This window comes from Erythranthe guttata, chromosome 5 (genome assembly GCF_056151865.1).
Source record: "Erythranthe guttata isolate IM_541 chromosome 5, IM_541, whole genome shotgun sequence".
Classification (NCBI taxonomy): domain Eukaryota; kingdom Viridiplantae; phylum Streptophyta; class Magnoliopsida; order Lamiales; family Phrymaceae; genus Erythranthe; species Erythranthe guttata.
Genome location: NC_142537.1, coordinates 691,815 through 712,576, shown reverse-complemented (window position 1 = coordinate 712,576; position 20,762 = coordinate 691,815). Strand labels below are relative to the sequence as shown.

General features: G+C 36.2%; 2 protein-coding genes across 2 annotated transcripts; both read right to left on the bottom strand.

Moving 5' to 3' along the window:
* Positions 1-3,252: 3,252 nt before the first annotated feature.
* On the bottom strand, positions 3,253-13,813 carry ALA3 (aminophospholipid ATPase 3). The gene is made up of 27 exons (XM_012999817.2): positions 13,095-13,813; positions 12,196-12,261; positions 11,814-11,875; positions 11,265-11,346; positions 11,044-11,154; positions 10,234-10,311; positions 9,907-10,003; positions 9,268-9,374; positions 8,934-8,999; positions 8,582-8,703; positions 8,389-8,479; positions 8,223-8,300; positions 8,009-8,125; positions 7,714-7,860; positions 7,525-7,629; positions 7,110-7,252; positions 6,929-7,030; positions 6,738-6,801; positions 6,440-6,652; positions 5,917-6,082; positions 5,742-5,821; positions 5,404-5,643; positions 4,811-5,032; positions 4,572-4,739; positions 4,127-4,486; positions 3,924-4,030; positions 3,253-3,799 (listed from the first exon to the last, which is right to left on the bottom strand). The coding sequence occupies exons 1-27, from the start codon at positions 13,260-13,262 to the stop codon at positions 3,493-3,495; spliced, it is 3,669 nt and encodes a 1,222-aa protein (XP_012855271.2). The 5' UTR covers positions 13,263-13,813; the 3' UTR covers positions 3,253-3,492.
* Positions 13,814-14,180: 367 nt separating this feature from the next.
* On the bottom strand, positions 14,181-17,582 carry LOC105974777 (transcription factor BHLH089). Its single transcript, XM_012999928.2, has 6 exons — positions 17,029-17,582; positions 16,582-16,773; positions 16,331-16,396; positions 15,730-15,798; positions 15,429-15,494; positions 14,181-15,332 (listed from the first exon to the last, which is right to left on the bottom strand). The coding sequence occupies exons 1-6, from the start codon at positions 17,278-17,280 to the stop codon at positions 15,201-15,203; spliced, it is 777 nt and encodes a 258-aa protein (XP_012855382.2). The 5' UTR covers positions 17,281-17,582; the 3' UTR covers positions 14,181-15,200.
* Between the last annotated feature and the right edge of the window lie 3,180 nt (positions 17,583-20,762).

The window sequence follows — 20,762 nt, the reverse complement described above, 5'->3', positions numbered from 1 at the left end:
TCCTGCACCAAATTTACCTAATATGCACACAAATAAAAGACTTCATCTCTCTAAAATCTTTTTTTCCTCTCCGTATGTCTTCTTTTTTCCTCATTTTTCACAAAATCACACACGAAAATCGTCTCTACCATTTCAATTTTAAATTTGTGGAAATTCTTTACATATTCAAGCTACACAATGATCTATTTGTATTCGTTAATTTTATTTTCTGGACGAATTGAGATGGATTTGGATTGTGTTTTCATGGTTTTTTCGAATAAAAGAAAAACACACTTCTATATATAGTAGTCGCCGGTTGAGTGTCTCCGGTAAGGTAGGGTGCCCGCTCGGAGTGGCCGGTGACGAAGCGGGAGTGCTGAAACCAGCCGAAAGAGATTTACGAGCTAATAGGACTATACAGTTTACTTTTGAAATTAAAAGTAATGGTGCAATGATCCAATCGAATTTGGATTTGAAATTCTTTGGTCCAGAAGTTATGGCCCGGCCCATTAGAGATTTTTTGATAACGTATTGGGCCACTACTACATAAATTAATGTTTGGTCACAAGTGATAGTTTTTTTTTTTTTTTTTTTTTTTTATATATATATATAAATGAAAGTGTATCAGATTTTATTGATAATATAATAATAATAATTATCACTTTATTACCTCAAGTTAATTCAACAAATATATATATTTCTTGAAATTTTATGCAAAAAAAGAAAAAAAAAAAAAAAAGGAGAAATAAAAGGCTTTTTTGGTTAGCACGAGGAATAGAGAATCTGAAATAAGCTTTGGAAGTTTGAATATTGGACCAAAGACCAAAACAGTGTCACTCACTTCCCCACACTACTAATTAAAGAATCTACTGAAAAAGACTAACACCACTCCAAAGATGCTAAATACCAACTTTCTTTTTTCTTCTTTTTTCCACCTTTAAATGGTGGATTCGCTTTTTTTTTTTTTTTTTATTAATTTATTAATTTTATTTATTGGAACACATGCCAACTCCACAGCTCATTAAAAAATGAACCATAACTACTAAAAAAGGTAAAGCAAGATGATTTAAAATAAATTAATCTATTACACAAGAAACTGTAGTTTGGGATGGTGTGGATTTAATATTTGTACCACAATTAATTTCGCCTAATGATTTTTCTCATGAAATTTCTGTACCAAATTGCATATTTTTTTAGTGAAAAGAAAAGAAAAAAAATGAACAAGCCAAAATATTTCTGACATTTAATTAAATTAAAAAAAAATCGATCGAAGTATTCCAGAAAATACGAGATGGAAAACTCTTGCATGGCTGCAACAATTGTGATCATGCGTAGTCCTCTGCCTAAGCTTGCCGGCCAGGTGTTTGTCGTCTGAAAAACGCCGATATAATTAATTTACTATATTATTATAATAAAATTCCATAATTTACTAAGATATATTTATTTTTTTCAATAAAACAGAAAATGAAATTATTATTATTATAGAATGAATAGTGGTAGGCTACGTACTAAAGCCATTGTACTTATAAAGGTGCTTCTGAAAATCAAACCCTCAAAAGGGTAGAAAACAAAAATTAAATATTTTAAAATTGAACTTTATTAAATGTGTTCAACAAAAGGATAAAGTGGTGAGTGGCTCTCTTTATTGCTTTATTTGGATGCAATATACATATAGCATGGTTTTTTAAGTTTTGAATTTATGAATAAAAATATATATAGATATACATATTTAAAAAATAAAAATAAATAAAATGACAGACCTGTTGTGAATAGGATCAGGTCCATTAGGTATCTTTCTTTTGCTCGTGTAGTTGAGATCAAACTTTGAAACAGCAGCTCTACTAATTACATGCTTCGTGTTTTCATGATTTCTTCCCGTATTATAATTCCGCTCTTCCACGTGGCGGCGGTGGTGGTGATGGTGGTGGTGGTGGCGGTTTGTATTTCCAATGTTCTTGATTCTTGTACCTCTATTGTTTTCTGCAGCTGCGACGATTATCAAAATAGCTCCGAGAAACACAAGTAGATGCAAAAGAAATTTCCATAGGTTCTTGTACATCTCTCTAATTAAGCCAAAAAACAAAACCCTATTTGTATAAATAGTTTCTCAAATATATAATACAAAGAAATTAATGCCTTGTATATTTTTGAGTTGTGGTAGAAAAACAAAGAATAGATGAGAGATTGGTGCGTTTAAGTGAGAAAGAATTTGGCTTTTGTAGTAAGGAAAGAAGAGAGAAGTGGTTATAGCTTTACTGCATGGCTAAGTAAGTTACTGCTTCATTTCTTTATTAGAGAGAGAGAGAGAGAGAGAGAGAGAGAGAGAGAGAGAGAGAGAGAGAGAGAGAGAGAGAGAGAGAGAGAGAGAGAGAGAGAGTAGGTGGTTTAGTTTATGGAATGCATGAGAGTGGGGGGATAACATTTTGCTTTATACTACTGCTGTGAGGCCCTAATACGACAATGTTCTTTTGCTTTCGTTTTGTGTATTTCCATGCACGTACTATATATATATATACATATAATATATGTATTTATGTATTTATACCTTACGTACAGCAAACTGTAAACTGGATTCTCACACATAAACACAGTGAATCAATACGGTCTTAAAATAAGAGTGTTCGAATTGATGATTAACACGTACGCCTTCGCATTTCATATATATATGTACATATATTCTGAGTTACTTGAACCACTCTTTAGTTGGCATAATTAGTAAATCAGCAAGTACTTTATTTGCACAATGATGTGATCTTATAAATTCGATGGAATGCTGAATATTTTGATTAGAGAGAGACACACTATATATAAAACATGAAAGAGAGAATCAGATGCTTTTTATTAGGATCGGAAGCTGTTTTTGTTTCGAGTAAGGTTCGTTATATTACCAAAATCTTGTCGTCTTTACGGATTCGCACATTACAACTTTGTCATTGATTTGTTCCCTCTGTTGGATATTGGTCTCTGCTGTTGTTATAATTAAAGCATTATACTGAATATATATTTTATTTATTTAATTAGGCAAAAAAAGAAGAGCAACATTTTGTATGATTCCAAGGCAACTTAGTTAAATTTTTTTGTTTATGGTATATTATTATTTGGATAGGCTTTGTCAAGTACACATTTCTTAAAAGAATCGAACCTGCCGTATAGTAAGGTATCTTCCTATTTTCAATATATTCAACTTTTTTAACCTTCACCACTGCAAGTTCAATCAATCATTCACTTTAAATAATAACAAATAGATAAAATAAAATAAATTACAAACATATATCATTTCTGAAATTTGATTTATCAACAAGAAATTCAGTTTTAAGTTTTCGAAAATTACAAAAATAATCTGAAAATGGCGGGACGACGTAAAAGCTGTAAGCCACTATGAGAACAACAAAAAATTCCTAGTAAGAATCATTGCTACATTGTGGGATAATATGATACATTGATTCTACAAATGCTACATAAGTATTTAAAAAAAAAAAAAGGATGTACAAAATTGTATAGTATATGATAATTTCAATTCTTTCGTGGTGGTTTGGGGCGATTCCTCATGCTTGCTCTACGAGCCACATCCCATGCTTTTTGTGGTACATAAACGCCAGCCTGTGATGCAAAAAATGACTCGTAACCAGGTGAGTCAAAAGCAAAGCCCGTATGCTTTGATTTCTGTCCTGGAAGCTGCATTATTGCATATCTTCGGGCATCGTCTGGGCTTACATCATTGTTTCCGATTTCGAGTAATCCGATTCTGTTGTTATCGACTTCATGCCTGTGAATTTCCTGAACTATCTGATAATCGTAGGGAAAGAACCATCGTTGAACCCTGAGACAATATTTCAAGCACAACATAACTGAATTAATAACATGTTATGTGATGGCTGCGTAAATAAACGATAAGATGTGCCCAAATAGTAAAATGGTGAAAGGATCGACTTGTAAGAACTTACCCCAGGTAAATGAAGTCAACAAATAGTGCAGCAACAGGGACAAGAAGAAGGGTGAAGTAGAAATAAAAGGTACTCATCAGGACATAAATGACAAAATAGATATTCTCCTGCAGAAAATCATATTATTACAGAGTCAGCATCTATCTTAATTCTTAACAAGTTCGAAAATATGAGTTGATAATAACAGAGCCAGAAATTTATACCTGCTCTTTAGGTAAAACGAAGCCCGAGTAAATGAAGACAAATGTAAACCATGCTAATATGCTTCCTCCGACACTAATATGATGCCACCTAGTAATTGTGTTACACATCATAAGGAGCCGTATATTGACAGTCACAACAACACTAGTGAAGGCCATTGTACTGACATCCCACAGGCCAAACATTTTGCCAGCTGAATTCATGGCTCTGTTACTTGAAGCAACGACGAAGTAATACAAAACTAGTGATTGATATACGGCAAAAAAAGCCCATGTTGCCACAACCCTCCATTTGAAGAATGCATTCCTTATTCCTTCCTTGTACAACTCGGGGTATTTCTTGGAAAGGGTAGCATTGACATCCTATACAAAAAAAGAAATTATATAAAAAAGAAAACTAAGATGATTTCAAGATTGCAGTTTTAATAACCCAAAAGGATAAGGATACCTTGTCAAAAAGCCCAATAATGATCACAGGAAGGGCTGTAAAGATAACATTATAGAGAGACTGAAACCAATCGTCGTAGAATCTTTGGCCAGAAAATCCGGTTTCGAAGGTGAACCAAAACTGAGTAAGGGTGAACATCAAGTTCTTGTAGAAGAAGTATGTCACAACCTGCGCAAAATATAGAAGCTGAAAATACTGTAAGCTTAAAAGGCATAAAAAACTACTGTAGAATAACAAACCTTGCATATTCTATGATATGACCATCTCCCATGCACAAGGAGTAACTCCGTCAGAAAGCGGAATTGTGCAATGGCGAAATCACTAGCCATCACAGCTTGCATACCTTCCTGCCCACTTATCCCAACACCAACATGAGCTGCCTGAATCATGCTGACGTCATTTGCACCATCGCCAATACTAAGGGTAATCCTGTTAGCACCCTTCTTAACTAGGCTTGTAACCTGAAATCATAAAAATGATGAAGGCGGCTCAAAAGAAATCCACAAGACAGATCAATAAGGACAGTGATTATGATCACAAAGTTGATCGGGGTAATAATCCTAGGTGATTGTTTCAATATAATTTATTCTATCATTTCAGCAGAGTCATAAAAAGTAAAATAGCCATGTAGATAATGAGTGTGGTTCAATTAGATAGTTTTCTCGCATCCAGATCTCTCTGCAGTTGTCTACTGCATAGACTTTCACAAAGATTGGGTAATACCTAACTTTCTTTAAGTAAGTGTTTTATACGTGTAAACTAATTTCCAGCATCATCTATTAAAGACTACAAAAAATGTAAAACATAATGATGCATATATTCGGAACCTTACCTGCGCCTTCTGTAGTGGAGAAACTCGGCAGCAAACTACTGCACTGCAATTCAAGCTCAGATTCAGGAGTACTACTCGTAGACTGGGGTCCAGTGCATACATTAAACACTTCCCATCAATTACAAGCGCCAACTTTGGTCTGGATTCAGAAAGAAGATACTGTTGAGCTTCCTCATTACATCTTTTGAGCTCATTTTTCACTAACTCTTTCATAAAGCGAGCAAGCTCTACTTGATCACCCTAATATTCAGGCAACAATCGGTTAAGGGGAGGAAAAAAATTTAGGCTTACGTATACCTCATTTAGACGGGAAAGTATTAGTGCAAAATGTTACTTACCCTCTCTTCAATTTCTCTAATATCATCAGTTTCTGAGCTGATTATAAATTGCTTCATGCTGTTACTGATTAACTTGCATGCTGCAATGCACAGAAAACACAGAAAGGAATGAAATTAGTGCAGCAGGTATGATACCAGTTCAGACAAAAAAAATGAATCACCAACTTCATCATACCATAAGCAATATTTATTGCTGTTTCCATCTTGTCTCCAGTTAGCACCCAAATTTTAATTCCAGCTCGAGAGAGGGTCTCTATACATTGAGGTACTCCCTCCTGAAGCTTGTCTTCAATAGCAGTGCATCCGATCAAAATAAGATTCTTCTCAATTAGTTCTGCAACCTGAAACAGTTTTACAGGTTGGCTATTATAAAAATCAATTACAGTAAAAACAAGTTGACGGGGAGTATAGATTTGAACAAAATGGAACTATATGATGATTATGCAACTTAGAAAATATTAGAGCCCAATAGAAATTGGGATAAAATTTTAGTGTACTGAATAATGGGAAAGTTAAGCAGGAGCTCGTTGAACTTCAAATAAAGCCTGAACACCGACATTTCATGATACTTCAAATGAAAATGACATTTTTATCCATTAATTGCAGCCATAGTGCTACTTTTCCAACAAATTGCCATCAGAAAGGTGCAATAAAACTGCATTATACCAAACAAATTAATGGAAAAAGGGCTGGCGCACCTCGTCCAATTTCTTCTCCCTATCTCGCAGAGAAGATTTTGCCTGAACGTATTTCTCGTTCCAATTTTCATATTCATCAGGACTCAAATTTCGATAAGCAAGGCAAAGTGTACGCAATCCAGAAGCTCCAAATTGCTCCAAGTGCTCCCTAGATATTCTTCTCAAATCACCGTCTCCATCCGCCAATCTTTCATATATCACTGTATCCGCACCCTACAAAATTCATTATAAAGAAATCTGTAAATTTATTCCTTGCAAATAACTCTCAGCGAACACATATATGCAGCCTTGTGAGTACCTTGCAGTAAAGTACGAGTCTACCATCTGGATAACGACATACAACAGACTGGCGCTTCCTCGTACTACACCATACCAATAAAAAGTTAGTCTGGAGTTGTATTGATAGGGTTCTAAAACCTCAAGCATATGAAAAGGTTTTAATTGCCCTTCAGTACTGAAAAAATCAAGCAGATCAAAAAACATAAATACCTGTTAAACTCAAGGACATTCAAAATTTCATATGCAATATCCTGAACCTTTCCCATCTTTTCAACATGTGACTCGCGAACGTAAATTGTCGTAGGTGAACGTCTGCAGTTAAGACAATACAATCTCACTTCAAGCAATAATATCTCGAAAGCAGGAAACAAAAACATAAGATATTACATACTTGTAGAAAAAGAAGCCAAAATTCTTTGCTGCAATAACCAAAGCAGACTCGTCAGGTGATGCAGCTTGATATCGAATCTTCTCAGGGGACTCTTCGCCTTCAGGAAGCACAGTATGACATATTGCAAGGCACCTGAAGAATTCCTACACAAAATAAAAAATCTTTCAAGGATGAATTTTCATCTGCCAGGGGCGAGCAAATAGAAGGATGAAGGAAATTTCGAAGGCTCGATTACCAAATCCAATCATGAAAGAGAAATGAAAATATAGGATATAACTACAGTATGTTAATCTCAGCGAGTCAACAATTCAAGGCAGTTTTATGTGGAACATGAACGGATGCTACACAAGAGCATGAGCAAATTCTAGGATACATTCATAATTTGTCCATTCGTACTTAGAATTAAATAACCTACTTTGCAGGACTCAGGATTAGGTTCATTCCTCCAAGCACCTTGCATAAGCCGTCCATCGTCAAAGTTGAAACCCTTTTCACGTGCTGCATGTGGCTGCTTCTGAGACTGATAATCAAAGGCATTAAATCAAGACATGGCACACTTAGGACTTACGAGTACTTTCAAACCTCCAATGGCAAGCGAACGTACCTCAACTTTGGCTCCAGTCCTCTGAGCTATTTTGATCTCTATTTCACTCACACCAGTACCATAAACCTCTCCACCAATCGAGCATTTGAAAAATTCCATCAAGTTTCTCGTAAGGGTCCCAGTTTTGTCAGAGAAAATATATTCCACCTATCAAAAGGATAAACTGAAATTAAGCAAACCATATATCCACAATATGTTGTCATCAAGCAGTTAAAATCAGGCAAACACTGAAAAATTCCTGTAGCCACATAATTTAAACCTCACAAGTAAAAGGTCAACAAAGAAAACTTTTTACCTGCCCAAGTTCCTCATTTAAGTTAGACGTCCGAGCTGATGCAGGGGTATTGCTCTCAGCATGGTACATGTGTAAGTCATTGTTGATGAATTGGGTAGATTGAATAAATTTAATCATCTGAAATAAACAGAGGAAAGTCAATGATCAATACTGGCACATAACCTCACGAAAAAAAATATACAAAAAAACTGAACAAAACCATTGTTAAATCTACCTCGACGGAGACATACAGAGAGATTGGAATGATTGGTGAATAGAGAGTGATAAGAGTAAAAAATGTCAAGATAGCAACCTACAGAACATAGAAGGAGACAATTGGAAAACAAAAAAAAAAGTGGAAATCAACACCACACAACACACTAAAGAAGTAGACTCTTCACCACAAATCTGTTGTCAGGATTAAACTGTTTCTCTGTTCTGCCAGTATTCTCAAAACGCAAATAGTAGTACTTGGGATTTATGAATATACCACTGCAAATATCATGATAAAAGTGGTATCAGTTGTCTTCAAATATATACGAAATATATTGAAAGTTCAACAACCATAATATGATAGGTTATAATAGATCAAACCTTCCAATGGCACCCAAAACACACATGGAGAAAAGAACACTAAATAATGCAAGAATCAGCTTGTCAAGTTTCTTTTCTAAGGTGCTTCGCTTGGATGGAATTTTCATGGAGTTCATCATAACCTGCAAATATAGCACAACAACCAGTGATATACAGAATATAAAAAGTAGGAAAACAAACAAAACATGCACAGACAATTAGGCGGGTATAAGCCACTAATGTAGAATTCCCAAAAATGCCCTTGATAAAAGAGATAATCTATAAACGTTAACTGGGGAAGCTTCCAACCAAGTCAACAAGCAAATGAGAATAAGATATGAAACAACTCGAACACTGTGAATATAGTAGGTACCTTTGTCTCATGCCCAGTAAAAACGACAGCCCCAACTATGTACTCGGTATTTCTTAGACTACAACCCTGAAAGTACATTATATGAGAAGCACCGTGAGTCATCAACAAAAACAGAAACTAAGCAATAGATGGCATACATCTGTTTGTATCAATATTCTAGCAGAAATTTATGAACTATGTTTATGCAGCAAGCAACTCAGACTGTTAGGCAGATGACAAAAGACAGAAACTAAACAATAAAAAGGTGGCACAACCGTAGTTAGTGAAACACAACTAATAAAACAATATGTAACACGGATATTGAAGAGAGTCGGACAGAGACTCGATTCCATACCCTTAATAGAAGCTGATTTGGACTGAGAGGTAACGATTGTTTATCAACTATCAAATTCCCAGTATAAGTGTACAGTGAATTATTTGGTTGCTCGCATTGTATCTCACCTGCATTGAGATAAATAAGTTTATATCAAATATAATATGGAGCCAGTAGTGATTATAGCTGGTGAGCTTCCTATATCATTAAGTAAATCAATACAATAATGGGGACTTCTGGTCATGAACCATCACATGTCCAATAGGAGAATGTGAGATTGTAGAAATCTTTCAGCAACTAATTCCACCAATAATTCGGTTATGACTTCATGTTCTTATTTTGGTTTGATAATTTGATCCTCGTCAGGGAAGTACTCCAAATACAGTTTTAACCACAACCAGAAACATTACATATTAGCAAGTTCGCAACTAAGACTGATAAATTCTGCAAGTTCAGCACTCTCGCGTGATAGTGCCCTTAAGATTTGGTCCACTAACCAACTTCAGTTCTGATATGGCACAGAGCCTTTAGAATATGGTGATAAACTGCACGCAACTTCAACCAGCAAATAGTTTACGCTTATTTGAACAATTATAGACAGCAGGGACAAATATGAAGCACGAGTTAATACTGAGCCAAGCAACATAAAGTAACAGAAACCTTTGAATTCAGAAATTTTCTCTGGGTTCACATAATCCCATGTCTTTTCCAATGCTTTCCGTATCTTCAAGTTAGTCTCACCATCCAGATTTGCAGTCTGTAAAAAAATCATACACCAAAGTTTAAATGATATTGAAAAAATGGAAACAACGTAAAGAAACAAATAATTAACCCAAGATGATTAGATCTTATCATCTCATGGCATACATAAACAGGAATTATATTTTTTGGTACGAGGTTCATTACCACGTTCAAGTAGATAAGAAGGCATATGTCATTATGGATATGTTGTTAGGGATATGTTGTTTTGAAGCAAAGAATACTAACCTCGATGTAGCAGACTCCATCAGCATTTGTGCTAGCAAGAAATAACAAATCAGCTGGAAAGAATCCATCCTGCTTCACCTGCGAGCAAACTAGCCATTGTCAAAGTTTGAAGGGAAATTCAAAAGAAAATTCACCGCAAGCCGAAACAAATGACAAGTACTTCATAATTTTATTCCAAAAACTTAAAATAACTTAATGTTTTTGGCATTCTCCAACAAATGCACAGATAGTGCCTCATATAAGATCTACTGATTTTTCCAGAATCGAACTGGTTGAGAAATACAAACCACCGCTCTCCTGTCAGTTTCTAAGCCATCAACAATATCCTAGTTCCCCCATTGACATAATGTGAGATCCAAAAACACATTAATCAGGGCTATGGGTGGCAGTTTTGTTCCGGGCTTAAATGTTAGCTCAACTACCATGAGGTATTTTTTTCCTTCACAATCGACACAAGTTAAGAAAGTCGGGCAGGTTTGTACATGCATTGCCAACAATGGCATACCTAATAGCTCCACCAAGAGAATCGTGCTAAAAGAAAGTTAACCCGAGTATTCAGCCAGTCTAACTATAATCCACAACACTGGTAAGTTCCACATCATCACAAGCTTCAACTACTAAACTGAACATTCACATTGCATTGAATTCTGCCATGCTAATACGAATTTCTTATCCAGCATAGGGCTGATAACTTGCGACCAAGATAGCAGCAAATAAAAAAAAAATGAACATCCAAAATTTCTTGATATAACTTAAACAAGTGAAAATAAGGTATTTCACGGAAGAGAAATATAAGAGCAGCTGACTTACTTTGATAATATCTCCAACCTGCAGCTTCTTCCAAGGAGTAAATACCCACTTCTGATCTTGCAACACTTCTATGGAGGAATTGTTGATTGCCATGTCATTTTGAAAACGTTTCTAACATTCAGAAGATAAAAAGGAATAACAAGAGAAAAAATATGAGAAGTGTTTACATTTAGATTGTTCTCTTGCAGATGAATGTAGAAACAAAATGATATGATACTCACCCAGTCCTCCCATGCTTCCTTCACAAGAGACACAAGAAGCACCATTGACAACGGAAGCACATTTGTAATTGGACTTACAGGACTGCATTAAAACAAAACTTCATCAACTAAAGTAACAAACTCCAGGGAAGCAGACAAGTCAATAAACTCCCACGTCACTTTTAAAGCTTACTACAAATTGCTAAACTCTGGCTACACTATAAATTACGACGAATAAGTATCTCCTTAGTAGTATCTTAGTTATTTCCACAACAGGATTTGGACATTTTAAGTGTATAAGGAACTTCATAATCTCACTTAATTCGTAACATTTGCAATTTCTGCAATTCTTGGATGGAGAGATGGCATTAACTTCCTCTAGAAGGCCTTAAAGATATTTGAAGGTTTACATATTGAAGGACTCTAAAGCTCAATCCTCAATATTTTCAACTTCTAATTGTCTTCCTTCACATTATTTCAACTGTGCATTATTTTACAAGAAATCTCTTGTAGTGTTTAAGGGTCCTGCATTACACCCTTAGCGGGTTAAACTAAATTATAGAGACATACCTCACAGGGGTGCATGATATGATTGAGATCATGAGAAAGTAGAGGTTAGCCACCCGCCTAAACTGTCAGGATAAAGTAAACAGGAAGAAATCAGGTTAAACTGTATTATGTATATAAAAAAGTGAGAACCTAACTTAATTAAGAGGACACAACAACCAGCATAATATACAATTTTTGTCCTACTGTCGTCCAGAAGCTGAAGTAAAGGATCTTAAACACTTAATATGAATTAGACGTACTATATAAAGTCCCACTTAACCCGCGTAACAATATATCAGTAGAAATAAACAAGTATAATTCTTTTTTAGTGGGAAAGAACAAAATGATGAGTTAAAGTATTGATGTGAAAGTGGCCCAATAAATTAGACCAACCAAACCTTACCTGCTCAAATAGCCCCTTGGGTAAAAAGGTAAAGACATCATACTTTGTTGTTGACACAGAATTGCCCTGCAAAATTGGCAGAACCAATAAGATACCAGCTATAGAAGTTATTTGTCACAAAATTATAGGACTCAATTTCCAAAATTGAATAACGAATTTCAAATAAAAATAGATAGGGACTATGCAGGATCTCCGGTTACGACAATGGCATTTCCATCCATTATAAAACCAAGCAACCAAAGCAATCCCTATCAGTGGCTAATGAGATCATCCTGATCTGTTAATTTTCACAGTAATGTGCAAAAAATTCTGTTGAATATTCCTTTATTTTCTCCAATTGCTAGCTTCTACATTTCAGAATCAACTAGCATTGACCATTGGAGGTATCACGAGAAAAAAAAAAAACAAAAAAAACAAAAAAAAGGAGTAATAGTTTGACATATCGAAGGGAACATCCAAACACAATGAGATATCACAACCATAAATCGGGCTAGTTGGTAAATATGAGCAACGGCAAAGATAAATGATTCAGTACAAGACTTATGTTTTCATGGCTACTATGTACAAGGCACTTCTCCACTTCTGGGCAAACATTCATCACTAAAGTTTACAACCCCTATAATGTTGGGCAAGAATCTCAAATCAACAAAAACAACAAGATTCTAAAAGCCAGATAATATATTCCCCTGTATATTTATATTAAGGATACCAAACCACTTCACATTGTCCTAAACTATAGACCACAATAAACCTCGGGAAGAAAATTTACCCGACCCGACAAAGGAAATGCTCCAAATTCCATTACGCAATATCATAAACCCAGGTTCGCAAATGAAGATCATACCAGAAAAGAAATGCAATAAAAAAAACAACAACTAAACATCAGTATGAAAGGAGACCTTGAATTTAGCGAGGGCGTTGGCATCGCGGTCATTACAAAACACGGTCCGGTGACCTGGCGCCTGTGGCTGAACCTTTCCGAGGCGAACCGTTCGAGACGACGACACACGCTCCACCGACTGTGCCCCGCCGTCGCCGCCACCTCTAGATCCCCTCCATCCGGCCATTTTTCCACCCAAAATTCCTCCGATCGCCCACCGGGAACCAGATGTAGGAAAACCCTAGATTATTTTTTCAGGCAATCGCCACGACTGCTCGCTTGATTCAAATAGACAAATAAGAAAATAAAATTAAATAAATAAACAAACGGAGAAGATGAAGACCAAGAAAAAAACTAAAAATTAATAAATGCTGAAATTTTGCTGTAAATGGTTGAATTGTATTGGGGAGGGAGGGTGGTTCAGTTCATCCCCATTTGGGGCCCAAATTTAATACGTCAATTTGTATATATAAATCCGCGTGGAAGTTTTCGCCACGCGTGGATTCGCGCGTGGCGAACTAGCTCAAAATAAAGTAATAGCTAGTGTTGGCTCTTTGAGGGACACGCGCGGAAGAAGGAGAGTGGGGGAGTGGGGTGAGTGGCGGAGGGGAGGTGGATCACCGAGGAGAGAAACGGCGTCGTTCTGGAAGGTTTAAATAATTAGACAGTTGAGAATTGGAAAGTTCATCAGCAGTTTTGAGACGTCAGTTGCGACCAATTCAGAGCTTTACATGCATTAATTAAATTAAATTGATTTGTATAATATATGAAATAAGTATATTATTAGTAATTAATTATGACCTAATAAAGATTCTTCACATCTTGGTCAACCCATGAATAATGGTAAGTCAACGTGGTTAGACTGGCAGATAACATGCCTAAAGCTAAATTATCAATAAATCAAATTTATTTATTTCAATCATGTATTAATGTAATGTTGTTATATATGGTTGAATTTTCGTAGTGTTTTTTTTTTTTGTCTGTGTTAAAGGTTTCAATGGTGGATTTTATTTTGTAAATATTAAATAATAATTAGTGCAAAGATGGTTAGCCTTTGAAATCTAATTCTTGATTCTAAGGTTGTCTAAATACTTGGCTGTACAAATTTTACCACCACACAAAAACTATATTTTCTCCAGCCGTTTATCATCAAGAAAAAACAAAAAAAAAAAATTGTCACCCTCCAACACAAAAGATTTTTCTCCTCAAAAAAAAAAAAGAAAAAAAAAACAATGGATGAAAACGGATCCCCTCGACCCGTCCGGGGGCAAAACGGGTATGACAGGCTGACAACCCTCGAAACGGAAAACAACCACCCCGCTGCTCCGGCTGCCGGCGCTGCCGGAACAGAATCCGTCATCCAATATTGCTTCGACATCCACCACCAAATGGAATCTTCCGCCCGCCAGGTGGCGGCAATCGATTGGGACCGCATGTTCATGTCCGCCTTCGTCACGATATCCCTCCTCCTCATCCTAACAGCCTCATTCTTCCCCTTCCTCAGCTCCGACGCAACAGCCGACCAACAATTCAGCCACAAATTCGTCCTCGACCAATTAACCATCTCCGAATTCCAAGCCTCGCCAGCTCAGGTCACCGGAAAGTGCCACGTCACCCTCAACGTAAGCAACCTCGGCGACCGGAGCCTCTACCACGAGAACTCCGTTCTCTCAATCTTCATGGACCACGAGCTGCTGTGGGTGACAAGGACAAGTGGCTTCTTCCTAGAGGTCGGAGACCAGATCACCTTCAACGTGAGCATGAACACAACAACGGTTTCCGTTCCGGCTTCGTTTGTTCCTACAGCACTTTTAGAAAGTCAAGAATTACATAAACCCCTTCGATTCAAATTGAAGTACGATGGAATGCTGAGAGAGGGTTTGGACGCTTGGCATGAAGAGCGGTCCCACATTTACGTCGTGTGTGGTTGGATCGAGATGCAGTTCGTTGACGAGACCGTGCTCTCAGGCGGGCCCGCTAGCTGTTCTCTAGAGATTTTTTGACGAAGATCATGGAAAATGTGCAAGGAAATCTTTTGTTATTACATCCCCAATTTGCAAATAGTAATGACAAAGATACAATAAAATTAGAAGTTATTATTGTGTATGTATATATATTTTTATTCTTATGATGTTCGATCAAAGCCGCCACCGATCTGCATGTGTAGCCATTCTGGTGACGAGGCTCTATCGTATTGATCGCGCGTACTTTGAGAACCGAATGCAATGCCAGGAGGTTCGAAAGTTTGCTCAGCAAACTGCAAAAAATACGAGGTAGGTGTGTGTGAATTTGGAGTCGTTCGTTAAATTTAAGCAAATTCGGACAGTTTGTTAATCATGTATTAAGAACCTACCTCTTTGGAAGAATATCCATCAATGCCATCGCTTGGATTTACTGCTTCAAGCTTCATCGAGAGAAACTGTGCCACGTGTCATACTGTGATTAGTGCTTAATTCAACTGGATTGATCATAACATATGGAGAGACATATAACTCTCTCTCTCTCTCTCTCTCTCTCTCTCTCTCTCTCTCTCTCTCTCTCTCTCTCTCTCTCTCTCTCTCTCTCTCTCTCTCTCTCTCTCTCTCTCTCTCTCTCTCTCTCTCTCTCTCTCTCTCACACACACACACACCAAGAGAGAGACGGGAGAGATGTACCTCAACCTGACGTTGCAATGATTGAATATAATTTATAATCTCATCGAGCACTAGAGCTTTGCCGGTAACCTAGAATAAAAAAAAAAACGGGGGTCTATAAGTTTGTAATTTTGGATAAACGCCGACCAAATTTCAGTAGTATCTAGCAGGATGCAGGTCAGAGACAAATTTCCTTAAACTAAATAAAGTGTATCTCTGCACATATAACCATTATAATGAAAATTGAATAAGATTATCCGTTAAAGATCATTAACAACATGAACGGAAAACTCGGATTCCAGTTTAAGGAAGCATGTCTATGTCCTTACAAGAATTTAGAGTCTCGTGGAATATACATCAATTGGGATAGCCTTTCCTCTGTGTAATAAGTCCATAACATGGGGAGCCGTTGCCTTGATTTTTATGAACACTATCCTAAATTTACCACTTGTCTAAAAAACAAAAATCCTACAAACGAAAAGATGAAAAGCGCAAGCCTAATCCTGATGTCACGCCGACCAGTATCAGAAGTGGATGATATAACATATATTTCAACATTTAATCGAACAAGAGAAAAGAAGAAAAACAGATAACAATATGTCGAAATGACTTCGATACTCACTTTATTACAACCTGGTACTAAATCTTGGAGCATTTTCATCCTCTCGCTTATCTTCTCTCTCCTAGCCTACACCAAGAGTTAACAATCAGAAAAAAAAACACATCAAAATACCACTCAAAATGGATATTCATCAACTAGGATATATTTAAGCTTATAGAGTTTATATTCATCTAGCAATTGATATATACCATGAAACGTTCCCAAAAAAACATTTTAACATAGATAATCGGAGAATTGAAGTTAATCATTACTCTTTCAGCTAAACTGTGACTATCGGTAGCTTGACCCCTTCTTGCTCGAACATGGATATAGTCTAGCTTCGGCGGCTCAGCTGGTTTCGCCTGTTGTTTTGATGCCTTGTCCGAATTTTCCTCCGCTTGTATTTTATTTTCAAAATCATTATTTGACCCTACTGCCTTCAGCCTTTTAACACCACCTTCATTCTGCTCAAAGCAAGACAATATTTACCATACAAGAGCTATGAACAAAATTGAGTAAAAGAGAAAACACTGGTCTGATTTCATGTAAATACTATAAAAAAAAAAAAAAAATTAACTCAGTTTTGTTCAATACATGCTTCCTTCACTTGCCAATTGATTAACTTCAGTTCTCACATACACGAAACATTAATTAAAAAAAACTCAATTAAGAAAATTTATGAATGATTTTTTTTGAATTGATTAGGTTTGAGACAGTACCAAAACATTGTTGCTGTTGTTGTTGCTGCTGCAGCCATTATTGCTGTTGCTAGTGGAAGCTCCTCCCTTAGCGCAGTGCTCATCTTCATCCCGCCGCTTCCTCGGGTTACGATTCGATCCATGATCCGTCAAAATCGGATCCAATCCCAAATCGTACGGCGTCGCATTGGCATTCATCTGAAACCCCGGCCAGATCTCCGCGAAGTTATAAACTCCTCCTCCTCCTCCTCCTCCGCCGCCGTCGTTCATCATCGCCGCCGCCCCTTGCGAATCCTTACTCCGACCCGACCCGACCCAATTTCTTCAAACGGCCACGCGCATTCGTGTTTTAGATACAGCGCGTACGGTAATCGGCGGCGTACAGTAGCTTCGTTCAGCGCGTACAGTAATCGGTGGCGTACAAGAGCTACTACCGGTACTGCTACTTCACTCTAGAGAGAGAGTAGAGAGAGAAAGAGAGTTGAACAGAAGTGACTTTGGAGTGAGGTTTTCTTCCTATTTTAAGGCTTCCATAATATGCTCCTCTACAGCTGGCTCACCTACACCTGGTCCACCTTCAATTAACTAAATTGCTAATTGTAGCGGGACTTTTACTGAAATTGGCTTATTTGCAGCGGTACTTTCATTTCAACTTTTTTCAACTTTCTAAAAACCTCGAAACGCTCTCAACTAAAAAAAGTCGAAAAAAAAAGAATTTCGTGTTTGTTTGATAAATCGACTTACCGACGACACCAAATAACATAATAGCCGATTCAGTTGACTTCTACGAGATAAAATCGAAAAAATTAGTGAAATTTCTATTTTTTTGCGGTATTTTCGTGTTGTGCAGCACGAGAACCCAATTTTTTTGGGTTTCCCGTGCTACACAGAACGGGAAATTCAAAAAAAAAAAAAAAAAAAAAAAAAAAAAAAAAAAAAAACTAAGAACAATCGTGCTGTGGGGAACGGGAACACTAAGTTCCCGTGCCCTGGAAGACGGAAATATGAGTTTCCCGTGCCCTAGAGGACGGGAACCATGAAAAAAAATCGAAAAAAAAAAAAAAAAACTTTGAAGCTCCCGTTCTCTGGAGCACGGAAACTCGAAGAAAATTCAAGTTCCCGTGCTCTGCAGAACGGAGGATTCAAGCCGTTTGAATCTCCCGTTCTGCAGAGCACGGAAACTTGAATTTTCTTCGAGTTTCCGTGCTCCAGAAAACGGGAGCTTCAAAATTTTTTATTTTTTTTTCGAATTTTGCTAGATCTAATCCTAACATGTGTTTTTATCAAAATTGGAAATAAAACTTATTAAAAGTAGTAGGATATTGAAAATTTACCGGAATCGAGCCTCGTTTGCTACGGTTTCAAAGTCGAAAAAATTTACGAAATTCAAATTTCTAGAGAGAGTTTGGGAATAGGAGAGAGAAATTCAAAAAAAACAAAAAAAAATGAAAAAGGTACCGCTGCAAATAAGCCAATTTCAGTAAAAGTCCCGCTGCAAATAGTAACACCCTTTAATTAATTGAATTCGTGAACTAAATAAATTACTTTATTAAATACGTGGCTAATTCACAAATTAATTATGCTAATTAAGATTATGGAATTATTTGTGGAAAAGTTAGTGATGATGATAGCTTTTATGTTAGCAAAACAGCTTTTTATGAATAATCTAAAATCTGGAGTGATAGTGACTGTACCATCATTTATTGGCCCACGTTTTTAGATTGATGATTTGATCCTATTCTTTTATACCTAACTAAGCACAATTTTATTTTTATTTTTAATACAATCATTAAATTTTAATATAAAATTTAAATAAATAAATAATAAATTGTTTAAAGTCATGAAAGCAATGAAGAAGTGAAAGCTCCAGCAATAAGCTGTAATCCTACCCAACTTTCCCCAAAACTTAACTTATTTAGTTAGACATCTACCATCACTATAAAGAGCTCTTCCTACTTCCCTAATTACAAACCTTTTTCTTTCAAACTTAAATTAAAACCATTCAATTTTATTGTAAGAAATGAAGAAATACGCGGTGATTATTTGCTGTTAATTTGCATATAATCACACAGACACGGGTGTATATGTGATTAGTGGAAGGTTATTTCACCGTATCAACTGTAACAATCATCCGGTGTATTTCACCGGATGTAACATTTTAATAACCGTAATCAATAATCCAACCGTACTCGAGAATATTGGTCAAACTTTTCAACTTATAATTATTTGTTCTTGACCATGGTAGATGTATTTTATTGCACAATTATTGGTCTTAATTATTAAAGTTGGCCCAAATCACAAACATTAAAATGGTCTCAACTACTATTTTCTTTAATAGTGGGCTTGTTCTGGGCCCGGGCCTGGGCCCGACCTGACTAAATGGGCTATTTTACCGTAAGTGTAGATTGGTATTAATTTTTATGTTAGTTGTTTGTTGAAATTTACATATTATAAATCATTGACTTGTTTTTTCAAAAAAATAAAAATAAATCATTGACTTGTTAATTCCGGAAATTGATATTTAAGCACAACAACTCCACTCTGATTCAATCCTCACAACTGATTTGACTCAACAACTCATGCACAGTCAATCAGTAAAGAAGAATACTCAGCCACTCTACCAAACCCTTAATTTATTTCCCAACAGTGTTTAATCACTCGCATAAGAATGTTAAACTTAGAAAAATGGTGGATATATATGAATACGTGTCCCCTTCTCTCTCACTCTCTCTCTCTCTCTCTCTCTTAGCCAAAGCAGCAACAGTCCGAAGTGTAGGATATGCTCCAGTGTCAAAGTCAACCGAGTAGGCCGATGATTCCATTAAGAGGTTGTCGGAAAAAAGACAAGGTTGAACGAATGTATAGCTAAATTAGGATTGAGAGAGAAGTGTATATACGTAAGTGAGGGTAAACCAATGATTAACTCATTCGATTTGAACGGTCGAGTTCTGGTTTTGGTTTAAGCTGATTCGGGCTTAAAATAAAGCGGCCCATTTCCTTGAGTGGGCCCAATCACAAAGTTTAATTTTAAGTCCATTACTCAACACATTAATATTTCAAGTCCAGTTTGTTTTAAATTTAAAGATTTGAGACAATATATTATACAATATATAATTGAAATTTCATTTCATTCCAATGGGCAGTACTGTATATAAGTACTGTATGTATTGATTTGATTTCCCAGTAATTACTGTATGTATAATGTATGGCGTGGGATTTGAATCAGGTCCAAGTAATCAATGCCTGACTATACATTTTTTCTTCTAAATAAAATAAATAAATTCCAACTCAATAAAGTTATTACATTTATTGTAATCCACTAACTCTATATTTAATTTTTCTATAACAAGTGAGTTTTCCAATGCAGATCTGAATTTATTTTACTAGTATCCTTTTTAGTCTTTATGAGGAAACCAATATTCAAATAGAGTGTGCGTTAATATACAAATATTAATATTTTTAAACATTATTTCTTTGAAAAAAAAAGGAAAAAGAAAAAAGTGCAGTCACATATAACCAGGGGGTGTAAATGAGCCGAGTCTGCTCGACAAAAACTCGAACTCAAACTTGAATTTTTCGAGATCGAGCTTTCTGACGAGTTGAGCCCAAACTCATTTTTAGTTGCTATTGAGCTTGCGGGACTCACGAGTTTTTTATTATTAATTATTTTTATATTAGTTCAAGAAAATGACACTTGAACATAAGAATCACAATAATAATATCTTAGAAGATTCTTATTGCTTAAATTTAGAAGC